Below are 14702 nucleotides of genomic sequence, written 5' to 3' on the forward strand. Positions count from 1 at the left end.
ATTAATTGTAGTTGTGAATACTTGTCTGAAGGTGAAGTACTATATAAGATTGAAATTCTTCAAGTTTAAACAGCAAAGATGTTACACTGTATGAACAGTATTGTCCCAACTATAATTTTCATGACTAGCTATTTTCATCAGTGAAAGCTTCATAGTGAAAATTTCATAGCAGAGAAGGCTTAAGAACTTGTACTTCACCTTCTGAAAAGATACCTACCTTAGTAATAGATATTGTCCATGGTGTTGAATACAGCAAATTCAACCTTATGGACCAAATGTCCTTTAAATAACAGCTTTACAGAAGGATGTGAACTTTGGAAAAAATAAACTCCGACTGGTGTTACATTTCAGAAATCTACATTCTTAACCTGAAGGTTTCCTTTAAAAGAGTTGCCTAACAAGGTATTGTGCTGGCAGAGTTTTGGACTTAAGGAAATACTGTTGAAGGTCATGTAATGGGATTACTGTTCTAAAATTACATTTACAGTAGGTTAATATTTGGTTATAATATATATTATATATAATTATATATAATCATATTATATAAATACAATTATCATTATATAAAATATCACATTATATATAGTATATAATAATATATTATATAAAAATATAATATAATAAGGTTAATAATTCCCTTCACATTTTGTTGTGAAGGGAAGTGATAAAAAGATGCAGGTCTTCCTGAAGAAACTTTAAAACAAACATTTCTGATAAAACCTTGGAAGGATCCAGCTTTAGACATTTGTAATTATGGAGTCTTTTCTGTAAGTATAGGAATAATTAAGTGGTCTATAGCTTTTCAGAATGACTGAAGAAATTACTGATTTTATGTCAGTGACACAAAGTTATGCTTCTTTCTGCCTTCTGGCAACAGGTAACTGCAGTCTGTAGCCAGAAAACCAAAGCAGTTTTTGTTTTGAATATGCAGATAGCATAGCTCATGCATATGTATGATCTGCTGCTCTAGCAGATTTTTTTTTTTTTTTTTTGTAACAGTCTTCTGGATATTTGCTTTTTAATAGTGTGAAGAAATGTGTTTTGTTTGGGTGTTGAAGATACTGTATTTTCTTTTACGTCAGGAATCTTAGTGTCTTGTGGTCTGCTGAGCTTTTACTAAAGGGTTCCATGATTTTCTTAACCTGCAGTAAGATGCCATTGCTGCAGAGAGGACCCTAGCTATGCATTACTTCCTCCTCCTCTGTGATGGTACTAGCATTTAACATCACCCTCCACCCCCTGCCCCGGGTTCCTTTTCAGCTAAATGAAATCAGTTCCCTGACTCAGCGGACCACGCTAGTGCTGCTATAGGGGAACGGCCAGGACTGTTCTTTTACCAGCGGCCTGTACATTAGCTGTCTTAAGTCGGTTGCACAGCTGTAACTGAAAGCAGCCTATTCTTACAGCACCTATATATTGCTGTTATCTTGCTTTTAAGAACTTTGGGGCACTGCAAGATATATATGACAAAGTAGTCTGGGAATCAGACTTGCATTGTTGTTAAGTATGACTTACTGATTAGAAAATAGTAGTGGTGCTCTATGGTGTGGTTTTGTTGGTGTGTTGTGGGGTTTTCTGTCCCCCCCTACCTCCAAGTGGCATGAGGTTCTTTTGTGTGCGTTCTTCCTCCTTCTCCCTCTCCCTTTATTGACCTGTTCCTGCTTATCTGACTTTCTGGAGATCAGCAGTTCTCTAGATTTTCTTCTTAGGTTTCATATTTTTGGTTGGAGACATCTACTCTGCCTTAGTTGTGTTAATCAGTACAGTTGTTGAGGGTTAATGTTATGTGTTCCAGTATCATCTATGGCAAATATGGAATTAACAGTTTTCAGTGATACCATAAATACAGTGTTCTTGGAGCAGTACCGTCTGAGACCTTACACAGAACTTGAAAGTGCCAGCCTGAGATGCTAAGAGAAGAGGAGCATATCATGGAGGCCAAACAGCATTTCACCTGCTCTCTTTATTACTGTGAAGTAGATTCTTGGGAGTTTTCTTGTATGACTTCTCAGTATACTTTCCCAGCCTACAAATAATTATGCACTGGGACTTGTTTAACCAGAACTGGTATTTTTGTGTTTAATGGAAGAGTCCATCACACTATTTATGTGTCCTCTTCTGCGTAAAAGTTTAGTTCCATAATGTTGTGTGGCAAGACGTTTTGCAGTTGATCTGTACAATATGTCAAGATGTACACTGGTTTGTTTTGAAGCTGTTACCTGACAGTTTTATTTGATGCCGCTTGGCACTTGCCAAGGGATAGGACGAGACAAAGAGCAATTATTCAATGTTCACCTTTTCAGTGCTTCTTCTGGCTTTATAGACCTCTGTCATATTCTTCTTTTGTCTCCTTTTCAGGATGAAGAAGCCCAAAGTGGGCATTCCTTGTACAGAAAACTGACCATCCCCTTTCTCCTTCTCTATATGTCTTCCAAATAGTACATAGACCTTACCAGAGCTGAATGTGAAATTTTAGAGAAGCAAATCTACTGTACGTGATGCTATGGAATCTCTAGACTGCAAAATGATTACAGTATGATTTAGTGTTCCCTAACATAGACTACTAACGTAATTATGGGTCACCATTTTTTGGTACACATTTTTCTCATTAACTACAGAATGTTTTCACTAGCCTAAGCATTCATGCTACCTTGAATCTAGGATAAATCCTGAAATTGGAATGAAGGCATTGATTTTATAGCAAGGCTTTTGCCTGAAGAATATTCTTAAAATTGGGTGCACTGTTTTCTGCATTTGCTCTGAAAACAGAAAACATGGGTAATTTGCATTTTTGCAGCATTAACTGTTTTTACAGCCATAGTTAACTCTTGGCTCTTTGGGTTATTGGAGGTGGAATGGGACAAGTGGAAGTTCAGTTATTCTAGATAATAGTGACTGTACTCTGTACTAACCAAGTGGTTTCTAGGCAGTGTTGTGGAAATTTTACGCTTTAGTGTTGGAAATCCATGCAGATGATTCTGCACCAAGTTACTAGCGTGTCTGGGTCTGGGAGGACTGAAGAGTCATGTAAAGTGCCAGGTGGAAATGACATTTTTTGTTGCCCGTAACCACCTTAGGTACACTGGAGAGTACACAGATGCCTGCCTGTTCTTGGCTTGGTGGTGGTGGGTGCTGTCACTGTAATCAGAACCCGTAGTGAGCTCAAAGAGATAATTCTGTCTGGATTTGAGTGGAATATGTCCTAGTCTGCTTCAATGTCTGTCCCTCCTGTGTTTTCCATTGTCAGAGACCTGAACTGACCCTGAACAGAAGCAGCTAATGTCTGGTTCTGCATGTTTGTTTGCTTTCTTCATACTGTGAAAATGGTCATTCTGCTCCTGCACTTGTACAGATCTTGGAAACAATACAGTTGGATTTAGCAGAGTGTAGCCTGGACTAATATCTGTGGTGTGGCTTATCGGTCAGCAGCAGGTTATCTGTGCTAAGGATTATTAAGAGTTGACTGTATTTAGCTACATGTTTGATTTAATTAATTTTTTAAGAGTAGTGGTCGGACATTGCACAGTTATGATCAGGGTGATTAAGTTTTGAATACATTTTAATAATTTGGCTGCCTAATATTTGTGACTGTCTTACAGCTATGGTTAATTTTTGTGAATAAGAAATAATCTTTCCTATATGTGGGCTTTGTGGAATTTGTTTTTATATAAACAGGACTTTTCAGTGTTCAGAGGCTGCAGTTCTATAAATTCTGTTATTTACTGTAGTTTTTATTGATTTTTTTATTGATATTAAAAGTAGAAAAATAGGATTGAGTTGAAAAAGGAACTTTTCTCTTAGAATATATTTATTGACAGAATTCCTTGCTAAGTTTGGTATTCATGTTCATTCAGAGGCATCACTGTGGTTTTAAACACACGACTGTTTTTTTGAAATGAGAAAAACTGATGCGTGTATGAGTTGCTAATTGATTTGCTGTCTTATGTGTAAGAAGGCTGTTGAAAGAGAGGTTAACTTCACTTTTAGTTTTGTACTCTATATGGATTAGTAGTTGGACAAAATATAAACACATTTTTTTTGGAAGACAGAAAAGCAACAAGTGAGCATTTGTTTGAAGATACTTGAGAATTGTTGGCTGTTTGACAGTTTTGGGCCTTTTCCATTCAGTAATGTTTCCTTGACTGTTGCAGTAATTTCCTTTGGGTTTTTGACACCCAGTGAGGAGGAAATAAAATCACGAGCATTGGAATGTATTATGGTTTTTTTTGAATCCAAATTCTTCTATCTTCTCATAATACTGGGTATGCAGTGTGTTTTTGTGCAAATTGTGCAGTTGTATGTAATACTGTGCATCTCCTATTCAAATAGTTTTCCTACAGTAATCTTTGTCCACGATTTTCTGTAAGCCTAAAAGGCTTGATTTTGCTGTACAAGTTGTTACTTTGAAATCTGATTCCACTGGATGATGATCAGGAATGCTGTCTAACAGCATTCTTTGTGTGACTTTTCACCAAGACTTCTTTCATGCAGCTGCTTGGGAAAAGGCCAGTTAACAATGTGGTGGTTTTATGTCATGGTCCAGGCCCTCTTCCCATCCCCTGGGTTAGCGTCGGGGTCTCCCAAGTCTATAAAAACATTATACGCTCGATTTTGCTATCGCTGTTGTTAGTCAGCAGCTCTCACCTTCAAGTTTACTGATCTGATACATTTTCTGGGTATTAATGTCTAAAAATCTGGATGGTATAATGTCATATGTACGCATTCAGGCATACGCATTTTGTAAGGGGTGCTTACCTACTGATGTTGTGGTCCTTTAGTGTTGTGCAGATTTGTAGGGATTTGAATGTGTATTTATTTTTTTTAACTGGGAAAGACATTAAAAATTGATAAACAATTTAAAATATTTTACTAATATACATACTACCTTGTAATCTATATTGTGTATTTATTATTTATATTGCTAGTAATCATAATGTATAACTATGACAGATTTTTTTAGAGCTTTAGATAAATATTTATGACACTACTTCCTTATGTTGTATCAAAGGATTTCTTGAGGAAGGGGAAAGAAACTTATTAATGCTTGTAGCATGCCAGATAAAATTATTAAATCTATTAGCTTACTCAGTGTACCAGTGGAATGTAATCTGAAGCTGTTTTAAAAACGTACTATTTGCTGTGCTGCTGAATGATGATCCAAAGTGAATTTTTCAAATGTACCAATTCTTTGAGGAACAAATTTTGATAAATGGAGAGTTTGGTGAAATTCTATAGCAGGATTCTGTAGGGTGAAGCCTTTGCTTCATAGACAAACTATTGATTTATTTTATCAAAAATTATCCTTCTTTCTATGTACTAATGACTAGCAACCACAGTTGTGAGAGCTCTAGTGGTTAGTGTGAGCACTTTTTTTACCCAGCTTTGAAAAGACTGGATCAAACAATGCAGTTACAACACTATATTAACTATAGCAAACTCTAAAACTGTATTTACTAGGGTAAGGAAAATATAGTAACTTAAGATGATAGTTTTATTTTCTGCAAGTTTTATTGTCTTTACAGGAAAGGAAGATCAGGGTCAAAATAAAAAAGCATGTGGAATGCCTTCATGGAGAGAGCTTAACTAAAGGTCTACAATAGCATTTATTTTTACCCTCTGGCAAATGGTAACAGTCTTAAGGACATCTTGCTGTATTCACCTTTCAGAGTGGGACAGAGCTGAGTCTTGGGGTCAGTCAGCAGATCTGATAGTTGTGGAAACTGAGGGTGCAATTTCCTGTAATCTAGAACAGCTGTTGACCTCTGCTGAGCAGAGTGGCCTGTAGTTATCCCATGGGTGGCTGTTTCTGCACTGGTAGTTTTGTGTATGGTAATCACACCGCCTCAGTGTGGGTTGTATCAACTTATTTACTGATTGTACTGGAAAGGTAAACTTCTGTTATCCCACAAGTTTAGTAATCGGGTGAATAAAATACTGTGCTCTGCTACATGGCAAGCTTATACTATGTGGATAGGCCAAGGAGGCACAGCTGAAAGTGAACAGTAAGGTGAGACCTTACCTTTTAGTGGCAGCCCACGGTTGAAATGAATTGAGATATATCCTTAAATTACAACCTGGAGCAACCATGATAAGAAATGAACTAACGTTTCAAAAGGAAATGTTTTTCCATGCTAGAATAATTCCTTCACTTGATTTAGGAGTGAGCTGTAGTTTTAAGCAAAGTAGAATTTCCTTAGTGAGTTATAATGGACTCTTCAAGAACTACACAAAACACAAACAAATTCTACTCTGGAATTGGTGCACGGTTAGGAGACGGTGATGACATTCCAGAGCTCTCCTTTGGGACCAGACTGACACTATGGTTGGATCTTGGTGTGAGTTTGTGATTCTGGCCTCTGCAGTCTGGTACTGCTTTGCAGTACAGCTTTAACATTGATTGTAGTTAAGTAGAGGCCCTAGTGTAGTGCCTACTCTGTGTCTTTTAGATCACAAGCTGTAGGTGGGCTTCTCTTGATTTGGATAGTAGGATGGACTACAAGTTTGTTGCTGTTATTTTATTATGAAGTAAAAATTCTAAAAGTAAGGCTTCAAAATTTGTACTGTAAGATTTAATGGTACTATGAATTGATTGACAGTGACAGTGCTTTTGTGAATCAGGTTTTGAACACTTAAGCAGTAGTTTTAAAGGCATAAAATTAGGTGGATAATGTACTATGTATTTTTTATCTTCTTGGATTTCCTTCATTAATTTTTAGATTACTTCAGTAGAGTTTGGTTCTAGTTACAGAGTTCTTTGTTGGCAACAGTCTTTTGTTTGCTGATGGTGAAATTATTAGGAGCTACTTGTTGTCACATTAGGATAACAGATGAACTGTTTACTTTTGGTTAGGATTACGGAAGCTGAGTTTTGTTACTCTGAATGTTAATGAATAATGTATATTCAAATTATATATGCTAAGTATGTACTGCTAGGCTTTCAATGAACTAAAAATCTGTTAGGAACCTGAAATAAAAATCTCAGCAAAAGATTAGTAAAACTTGGATAGATTCTGTGCTAGTAATTAAACATTTTGTGTGTCAGAGTGAAACACAAAAATTGGAAAAACTCAGTAGTGTGTCTGAGGGATGAATCAAAATAAAAAGGACTCAAGTCAAAAGCTGGAAGTTTCATAAGACAGTTTTAAACTCTGAAGGCTTTTCAGCATGAATCTTCAATTTATGATAATATTGGATAAAACTGTTTTAATTATTGTTATCAAAGTAGATCTTGGAATTGGTTTATATGTGGTTTTGATGTTGTTTTGATGTTGGTTAGAGTTGTTTCCCAAGATCTCTTCAAAGGAAAGTGTCTTAGCTATGCTTGTGTGATGTTATCTTAGAAAGCATGGTGCATTTTTTTTTTTAAAAGGTAAGCAGCATTTGCCAAAGTTATTGGACTTGAAAGCACAGTTGAAGTAAATATTTTTGATTTTAATTTATCTCACCAGTAAGTTGTTTCTAATAAGTAACAATCAAAACCAGATTCTGGATAGAAGCATTGATTGTTGTAGAATATTGGATTGTTTAAAGCAAAAGAGGCAGTGAACCTGCCAGCCCATGGTAGCCTTCTGTATTTTTTCCCTGCCACTTCAGAGAAAGCAGTGCTGATAAGAATACACAGAAACTAGCAAACTCGGTGGCTGATTTGGCTCCTTGTAATACATTTCTTAATTTCTTGTTTTTAAGCTAAAGCCCAAGTTTATTTTAAAATAAGCAAGCTGGGCATTGTAGTCTAGTAAAAATACTATTATTGAGAAAGCACATAAGTCAAATGGCCACCCTCTCAAAGACTGAAAAATAGTAAGTTAAGTAAGGGGAGTGGGGGAATTCTGAGGGTAGGGAAAATTTAAAGAACGTTTTGCAAGATGCCGGTTCCAGCATTTTCGAAAACATGAGGCCTGTGCCCCTCCGTCCCACCTCCTGTTAAAGTTGTCCTGAAAGGGAGATGAAAGCAAAAGTAAATTGAGTAAATAAGCAATTCAGTGGGAATAGTAAGAGTTTGTTAGCAATTACTGTAAATTTTATACGTAAAATTAAAAGAAGTGAGAAATAAGTCTGTGGCCAGCTGTTTGGATGCCAACCATGCACAACCAAAGTGAATGGAAGCTTATAATTGATTAAAATAGTAAAGGTTATGGTTTATACAGATGGTTTTAGCAAATTCATTTGGAACAAAAGTGATCTGAAAAATGGCATGACTGCCTGGCTAAGTTTGTTGAACAATTAAGAAAAGTCAGAGTATCTTGTTGTTATTTTTGTGTGGTGTTTTGGGTGAAGAGGAATGGTGATAAAATAATTTTCAGTTTCAACAGAAACTATTGAGAATGTTTTAAGTGTTATTGAACGTGTAGAACAGTGCTACTGGAGTTGTTTTTTATTAAGTCTAAAAGATGGGTTTACAACAGTATCTTTCACACTTAAACAGTGGGAAAGCTCAAAAAGACTGGATTTTTAATGATGGGGTTTTTCATGGGGAGGGTCGGAGGGGGGAGAGAGTAGGAGAGATGTGTGGTTGCTTAAGTTCATAGTTGCCCAAGAATAACGTAGCAAGTGATTTGAATAGGAAATTTACAGTGTAGTCTTTACGGCTTAGTGGAGTTAATTGAAAAAGATGTATTTTAATTTAGTTTTAAGTATCATAAATCCTTATAAATGCTTCCTTCTTTTATCCACTGTATGCACAGTTTTGATGGGTGTCTGTTTAGGATGTTTCATTATCCCTGCAGACAAAATAGGCAATTGTCATCCGGTAAAAAATAGTAGACAAAAGCAACTCAACTCTGAACATGACAGTAGGTACTTTATTCTGTTGGGATTCAGAGCTCTGTGCTCTATTTCAGAGTAGTTGTCTAAAATGAGAAGGAAGTGGCAGTGGAGGGTGGGAGAGGCATTTTCTCACTGTGTTGTATAGTCAAGAGTCCTTTTCGTTGCAGAAAATGGTTAAGAGTCTAGTCTGCTTGTATGCTAGTAGCTCCTTCTTCCATCAATGAGAGACAGAGGAAAGCTATCATGCTTTGTTTTGCTGTAGGCGTCCTTACGTGCTTACTCTTCGTAGCAGTGCTGACTAGTCTTTTGATGCTTAGGGAAAAGGTGATGGTTGTTTGCTTCCTTGTCTGTATTCCTCCACTACTATCTGGTCCTTATATGGTGAAACTGAATCTTCTTGACCTACCTTAAGTTGAGAAGTTTTGTGGAGGAGACCTTCTTGAGTTTTCCGAAGATGGAGATTCCACAGCACCTTTAGGCAACCAATCTGTAACCACACTTGTTATGGAAAAATGTCGTCCTTATTCTTTCTTCAGGGAGAGCTGCTGAACCTCTGCCTCTTTTGGTTCTTCCGGGTGAGCTGTTGTGCTCTGACAATTTTGTTTCTTCACCAGTAAAACTTTGGACAAAAGAACATTTAAGCAGTTGTGTATGGAGTCTCTGAGCCCTAGTGGGAGCTGGTGCTGGAGTTAGGCTTCTTTTATGTTGTAAGCATTTGAGGCTGGTAATGTAAAGATGCTGCATACTCCCCTAGAGTTAAAGTTTTAGTGAACAGGTTGTGAATTTTCAGCAAGGTTGGATTATCTGGGATCTAAGGATGCCACACGGCAACTAATGGAAAAGGTCCCTGGTCCTCAATTCCCTGGGTGCTTGTTGACTGCTTGTTCAACAAGTGTATTAGTGATGTGGTAGTTCATTTATTTCATTATACAGATGCTGCTTTTGTTTTCATGAAAGTGTGCTATTGCCAACACCTATTCTGGGTGTATTTTGCTCTCTGTATTTTGGAAATCAGAATATATTAAGCTTTTAGGTTTAATTTGTTTTGATAGTGTAGGAGTGGTTGTTAAAGTTACTTCTGAAACTGGTTTCTTGTAGTGAAAATAATTTGCTTACCAAAATTGCAGTTGGCTTAAGTGTTTTTTTTTTTTTAATGTCTCTGGTATATTTTATATATTTACGTGATAATTTTCCATTATAAGTAAGTATAACTGGAGTACAGGCTTCATTACATCTGAAGTAAAAGCTTTTGCCATCTGTTTATGTGTAACTAACTGAAGAAGGTTTTTTTTCAAAATTTTAGTGTCACTTTTCTACTGGTTTAGTGGGTTTATTACATGAATAGTGTTTCTACATGAGTTAATTTGTTGAGAGATTTAAAGATAAATATTCACCATTAACACTGTGTTAACGTTTATTTATCTGCCTTTAGTAAGATGACTGGTTTAGGGCAGTTTGCAAGTTTTACAGAAGTCCTTATAAACGCTTATTCCCTGAAGATACTTCAAGCAGAGAACAGAAAGACTGTGATTTTTATAGCTTTTTTTCAGTCTGTTAATGATAATTTTAAATGGTCTGTGGAAGTAGTTTTAAAAGCAGCTCATGTTAGGAAGTTTGTACTTTCTTTTCCCTGCTCTTGTATTAGTGTGATGCTTCTTCTTGTGTGGAGCAATTCTACAAACTATTTGTGAATAAAATGATGAAGTAGCAGTGTTTAATTGTAGATGAAATGCTAGAATGATACATGTTACGTTCACTATGAATGTTGATGATGATGATAGCTATGTGTGTGTGCTCTTCATTTTCTATATAACTACCAATTGAGTAAATGGGGGAGGGGAGGACACTAATTAGTTGGAAGCAACTACAAATGATTTGTGCTTTAAGAAAAGAACAAAAAGCACGTATGCAATTCCAGATACTAAATACTATTCCAGAGTCTCAACAATACTACTTGTAAGTACAACTTTGTTTCGCTCAGTTCAAGAGTCAACGTATGGTTGGGTGAAGAAATTAAGAACCTTTAGATTCAGTAGAGTAGTTAAAAAGAGAAAATACGAGATGAAAACAAAACTCAGAAGGTCTGCAGCGAGGCAGTATGGTGGGTTTTGTGTGTGATTTCTTGTTGTTGTATTTTTTTAAAAAAAACTATAGGATGCATTTGTACAACAATAATTTACTTCGTTTACCTAATCTAATAATCTGCTAGATTATCTAATTATGTAACTCTGACAATTTGTGTCCTTAATATTTGCATACAAGTAAGCTTGGACAGAAGGAAAGCACAATTACTTTTAAGGTGTACTTGAAGGTCTGGTGGCAAAAGATTTCAGTTTTCGTCTTGGGGAAAACAGAATTCATACTAAATGATTAGCCACACCAAACTGACTTTTAGGTGATGTAGCACTATACTATGCAGTGTTACTTTTGTAATCCTATTATTAGGGTCAGTATATTAATATGTTGTGTTAGCTATATAGCAGCTTCTGCTAAATTTACTGTTAGGGCAGACTCCTCCACTGAAACAATCTAACAATTCTTCAGGATCTTAGTATTCAAAAAAGGCCTGAAATTAGTAGGTTTCTTTCTGAATTGGTGTTTTCCCCTCCTCCTCTATCCAACTGAATGTCAGACAATTAGGTATATTTACTTATTGAAATGTTACTTGCCATATTGTGCTATAACAACTGAGCATTTATTGATGACCCCAAGTTAATAAGTTAGAACAGGACTGGATATAGGAGTTGGTATTCCTACGAAAAAGATGAGTTGGCCATACATTCAAAGAAGAAAAAGAAGAGATTTGATAGAAGGTGTGTGTGTGTGTGTGTGTGTGTGTGTTTTGGATTTCTTTTTCTATAGAAAGAAAACCGGAGTCTAGTCAAATTAGAATGACTTTGTTTAAATAAAAAGTATACGCAGAAGTCTTAAATGATGGTAATGCTTGCATAAATATTAGTTTGTTCAGATGGTATTTCCCCTTTTGCAGGAATTTGCATAGCTTTTATGTGATGACTGTGTTAACCCAAGAGGTTTAAAGAAATAATCCATTTTTCCATTTGTGTGTCACTGTTTGTACAGATCATTATTCAGTTGAGAATTTGTAAAAGTAATACTCCATGAAATCCAAATACTAAACTTAAAAATGTATTAGAGCTCATCTAAACTTTGGATAATATAAAATGACATGTAAACATGACTTACATAACTTATGTCTGTAATATTCCAAATAGTTAAAATAGTCCATAGAAAAAAAGTGTTGTAAAAGGTTCTTTGTACTATAATTGAAATGTCCTTTGAGCTTCGAGAATACATTAAAATTAAATACAATTATAACTTTTTGTAGGTTGGGCTCATGTGGTTTGTGCTCTGTACATTCCCGAGGTGCAGTTTGCAAATGTTTCTACAATGGAACCTATCGTGTTGCAGTCTGTTCCTCATGATCGTTATAATAAGGTATAATTATATGTCTTTTTATCTATATCTAATGTATTTATTTTAAAACTTGTGAGCTTTAATAATCTAAACCTATACTTATTAGAATGCAGTTTAAATAAAATTCATAAATGTATGCAGTAATGTTGCATTTTTTTTGCTATGACTTTATGATAAATTCAAGAATTAAGAAAGCTATGTTATTAAATTAAGCTGTAAGGTTATGTGCCATGCCTCATTATTCTTTTACAGATTGGAGACTGTTTTGTTAATTTTAAAAATACCGTTATCTTTGAATAACAGTTTATTTTGAAAGGAATGTGAAGTATTTCCTATAGGTTAAAATGTGATTATTGCTTATTTGAAATGTTATTATTAATTACCACTAAGTCCTACTGTTTTAACAATTCATATGTCCATAAACGTTTCTTTTAGGAAGAAAAGCTATGCTAATATATTCAGGCAAAAGCTTGCTGACTTTTGCCTTTGTAAACAGTATTCTCATTAGTAGGATTATTTGCTTACAGGAGAACTGCTTCTAAGTAAGTGTCAGTGAGATGGAATGTTTTATAAATTGTGGGGAGAGTTTATTAAAAAAACCACGCAAGTTATAATAACTTATTAATGTTCTATATTGATAGTTACATTCTTCTGTTTTACTTGTGCTACCTCTTCCTCACTAAACTACATCCTCCTTTGTTTTTCCCCTTCTGTAGGCAGCAAGCTGTCTGAATTTCTGATTAGTTTTATTACTAATTTATTTTAAGTTAATTTTAAAATTAATTAAAAACTAAGTTTATTTTTCTGGTGGTGTTCTTTTTACCTCTAGTTTCTTTCTTTCGCTTTATTTTATGGTGGTTTGTGGATGCTGGGGTAAAAGAGGAATAGACTATGTTAGAAAAGGATGAGAGAAAGAAGGCACATACCACCTTTTAATGTTTGTTCTACAAGGAAACCAGTCCTGTTCATGTTGTCTGTGACACACCAAACCCCCTCCTGCCCCCTTTACATCTCTGATTTATGCTCCCTGTTTTCTTATCCTTTTTTCATGCTTAGGTCTTTTCCTTATCTGTTTCAGATTCTTACAATTGCTATCAGTATGTTTTGCCCATCTTATTTACCAGTGTATCTGAAAAGTCAGGAGTCAAACTCAAGGTTCTTCTCATGCTTTCTCATTACGTACTAACTGAGCACCTGTATTGGCTTCCTTCTGCATTGGCAAGAACATGCAACAGTGAGATGAAATGCAGAAGTAATAAAACTTTTGTGCTTGGATACAAAGTAGTACAGATTTGCTGTAGTGGATGAGTTTATTTGCTCTCTTTCCTCAACTCTGGGCCAACAGCACATCTGTTTTCTCATTTTTCCTTGAATAGTAGTCACTATTCAAACAAACAAACAAAAAAACCAATGTGTTTTATGGTGTGTGCGTGTTTTTTTTTTTTTTTTTTTTTAATTGGTAGTGGTTCTTAGATGCTTAAAATATTTCATGGAACACTTTTGGATTTTGTTTTATCTTGTACTGTTTCCATTGATTGCAATTGATACTGGATAAGTAAATCTTTGTAACTTCAAAAAGTGTACCCTGCATATTTTAATATTACTTGTTCACAAAGTCCATTGTTGGTCTCTGTCTTTAGTTTTTAATTCCATTTTGTTACAACTAAAGTTTCTTCTTTCTTGAACTGATTTTTTTTCTAAATATATAGTATATAGTTGCTTTTTACTGCAAAAATACCATGATTTTTTTTCCTGCTTGCTAGATAATTACTAGTGCCATACAGATCATGTTGATAGAATTCTTGGTGTTGTCTAGATCTTAGTTTTCTGCAGTTTTGGTGGGTGTTCTGCTTCAGGCCCATTTTCCATGTTAACTAACAGTCAGCCTGAAACTCTTTTCATACAGGCCACTACAGTATATTGTAAAATATAATGAAATCTATATCAGAAATTTCAAGGTTTGGGGTCATATCTCTAGCTTGCAAAATTTTTTTTTGTTTTGTTTTTTTTCTCTCTTTTTACAGAACTTAGCTTTTGTTGTCTTTTATTTTGCCTACAGTTCAGGGAATCAAATAAATGCCTGTAGTGCAGTTGCTGCAGCAAACCTCCTGAAACCAATCTAACTTCACTGCCAACAGCAGTCTGGCTGTAACAGCACAGAATTTAAGAGGCAGTCACTGACAGGGGACTCTCCCAGCTTTCTTGGTGAATCTGTAGCCAGTGCCGAGTTTGGTACTGCTGTGGCTAAACTGCTACCAGTTCCTGATTAGGCTAGTTTCCAGCAATACCCCCAAACCCAATACAACTACTAGCCTGCAATAATTTCACCACCCCCACCCCCCACCAGGGCTTTGTTATTCAGTATACATTGTGTTTATTTAAATGATACATTTTTCTACATCAGAAACTTTGTAAAGTGTGTAACTCTGACTATCAATTTGGGAGGAAATGGGAAAGAAAAGTTTTTTTTTTTTGACAAGTAGATAAGACAAACGGTTCTT

General features: G+C 35.5%; 1 protein-coding gene across 5 annotated transcripts in view; it reads left to right on the top strand.

The window, feature by feature from the left end:
• The window catches only part of MLLT10 (MLLT10 histone lysine methyltransferase DOT1L cofactor), a 136870-nt gene that overhangs the window by 30777 nt on the left and 91391 nt on the right, over positions 1-14702 (top strand). For all 5 annotated transcript variants that reach the window (XM_040591261.1, XM_040591259.1, XM_040591263.1 and 2 more), the window contains exon 5: positions 12113-12222. In XM_040591261.1, the coding sequence (XP_040447195.1) occupies positions 12113-12222 (110 nt within the window). The remainder of the gene's footprint in view (positions 1-12112; positions 12223-14702) is intronic.

The sequence above is a fragment of the Falco naumanni genome, chromosome 4 (genome assembly GCF_017639655.2).
Source record: "Falco naumanni isolate bFalNau1 chromosome 4, bFalNau1.pat, whole genome shotgun sequence".
Lineage (NCBI taxonomy): Eukaryota > Metazoa > Chordata > Aves > Falconiformes > Falconidae > Falco > Falco naumanni.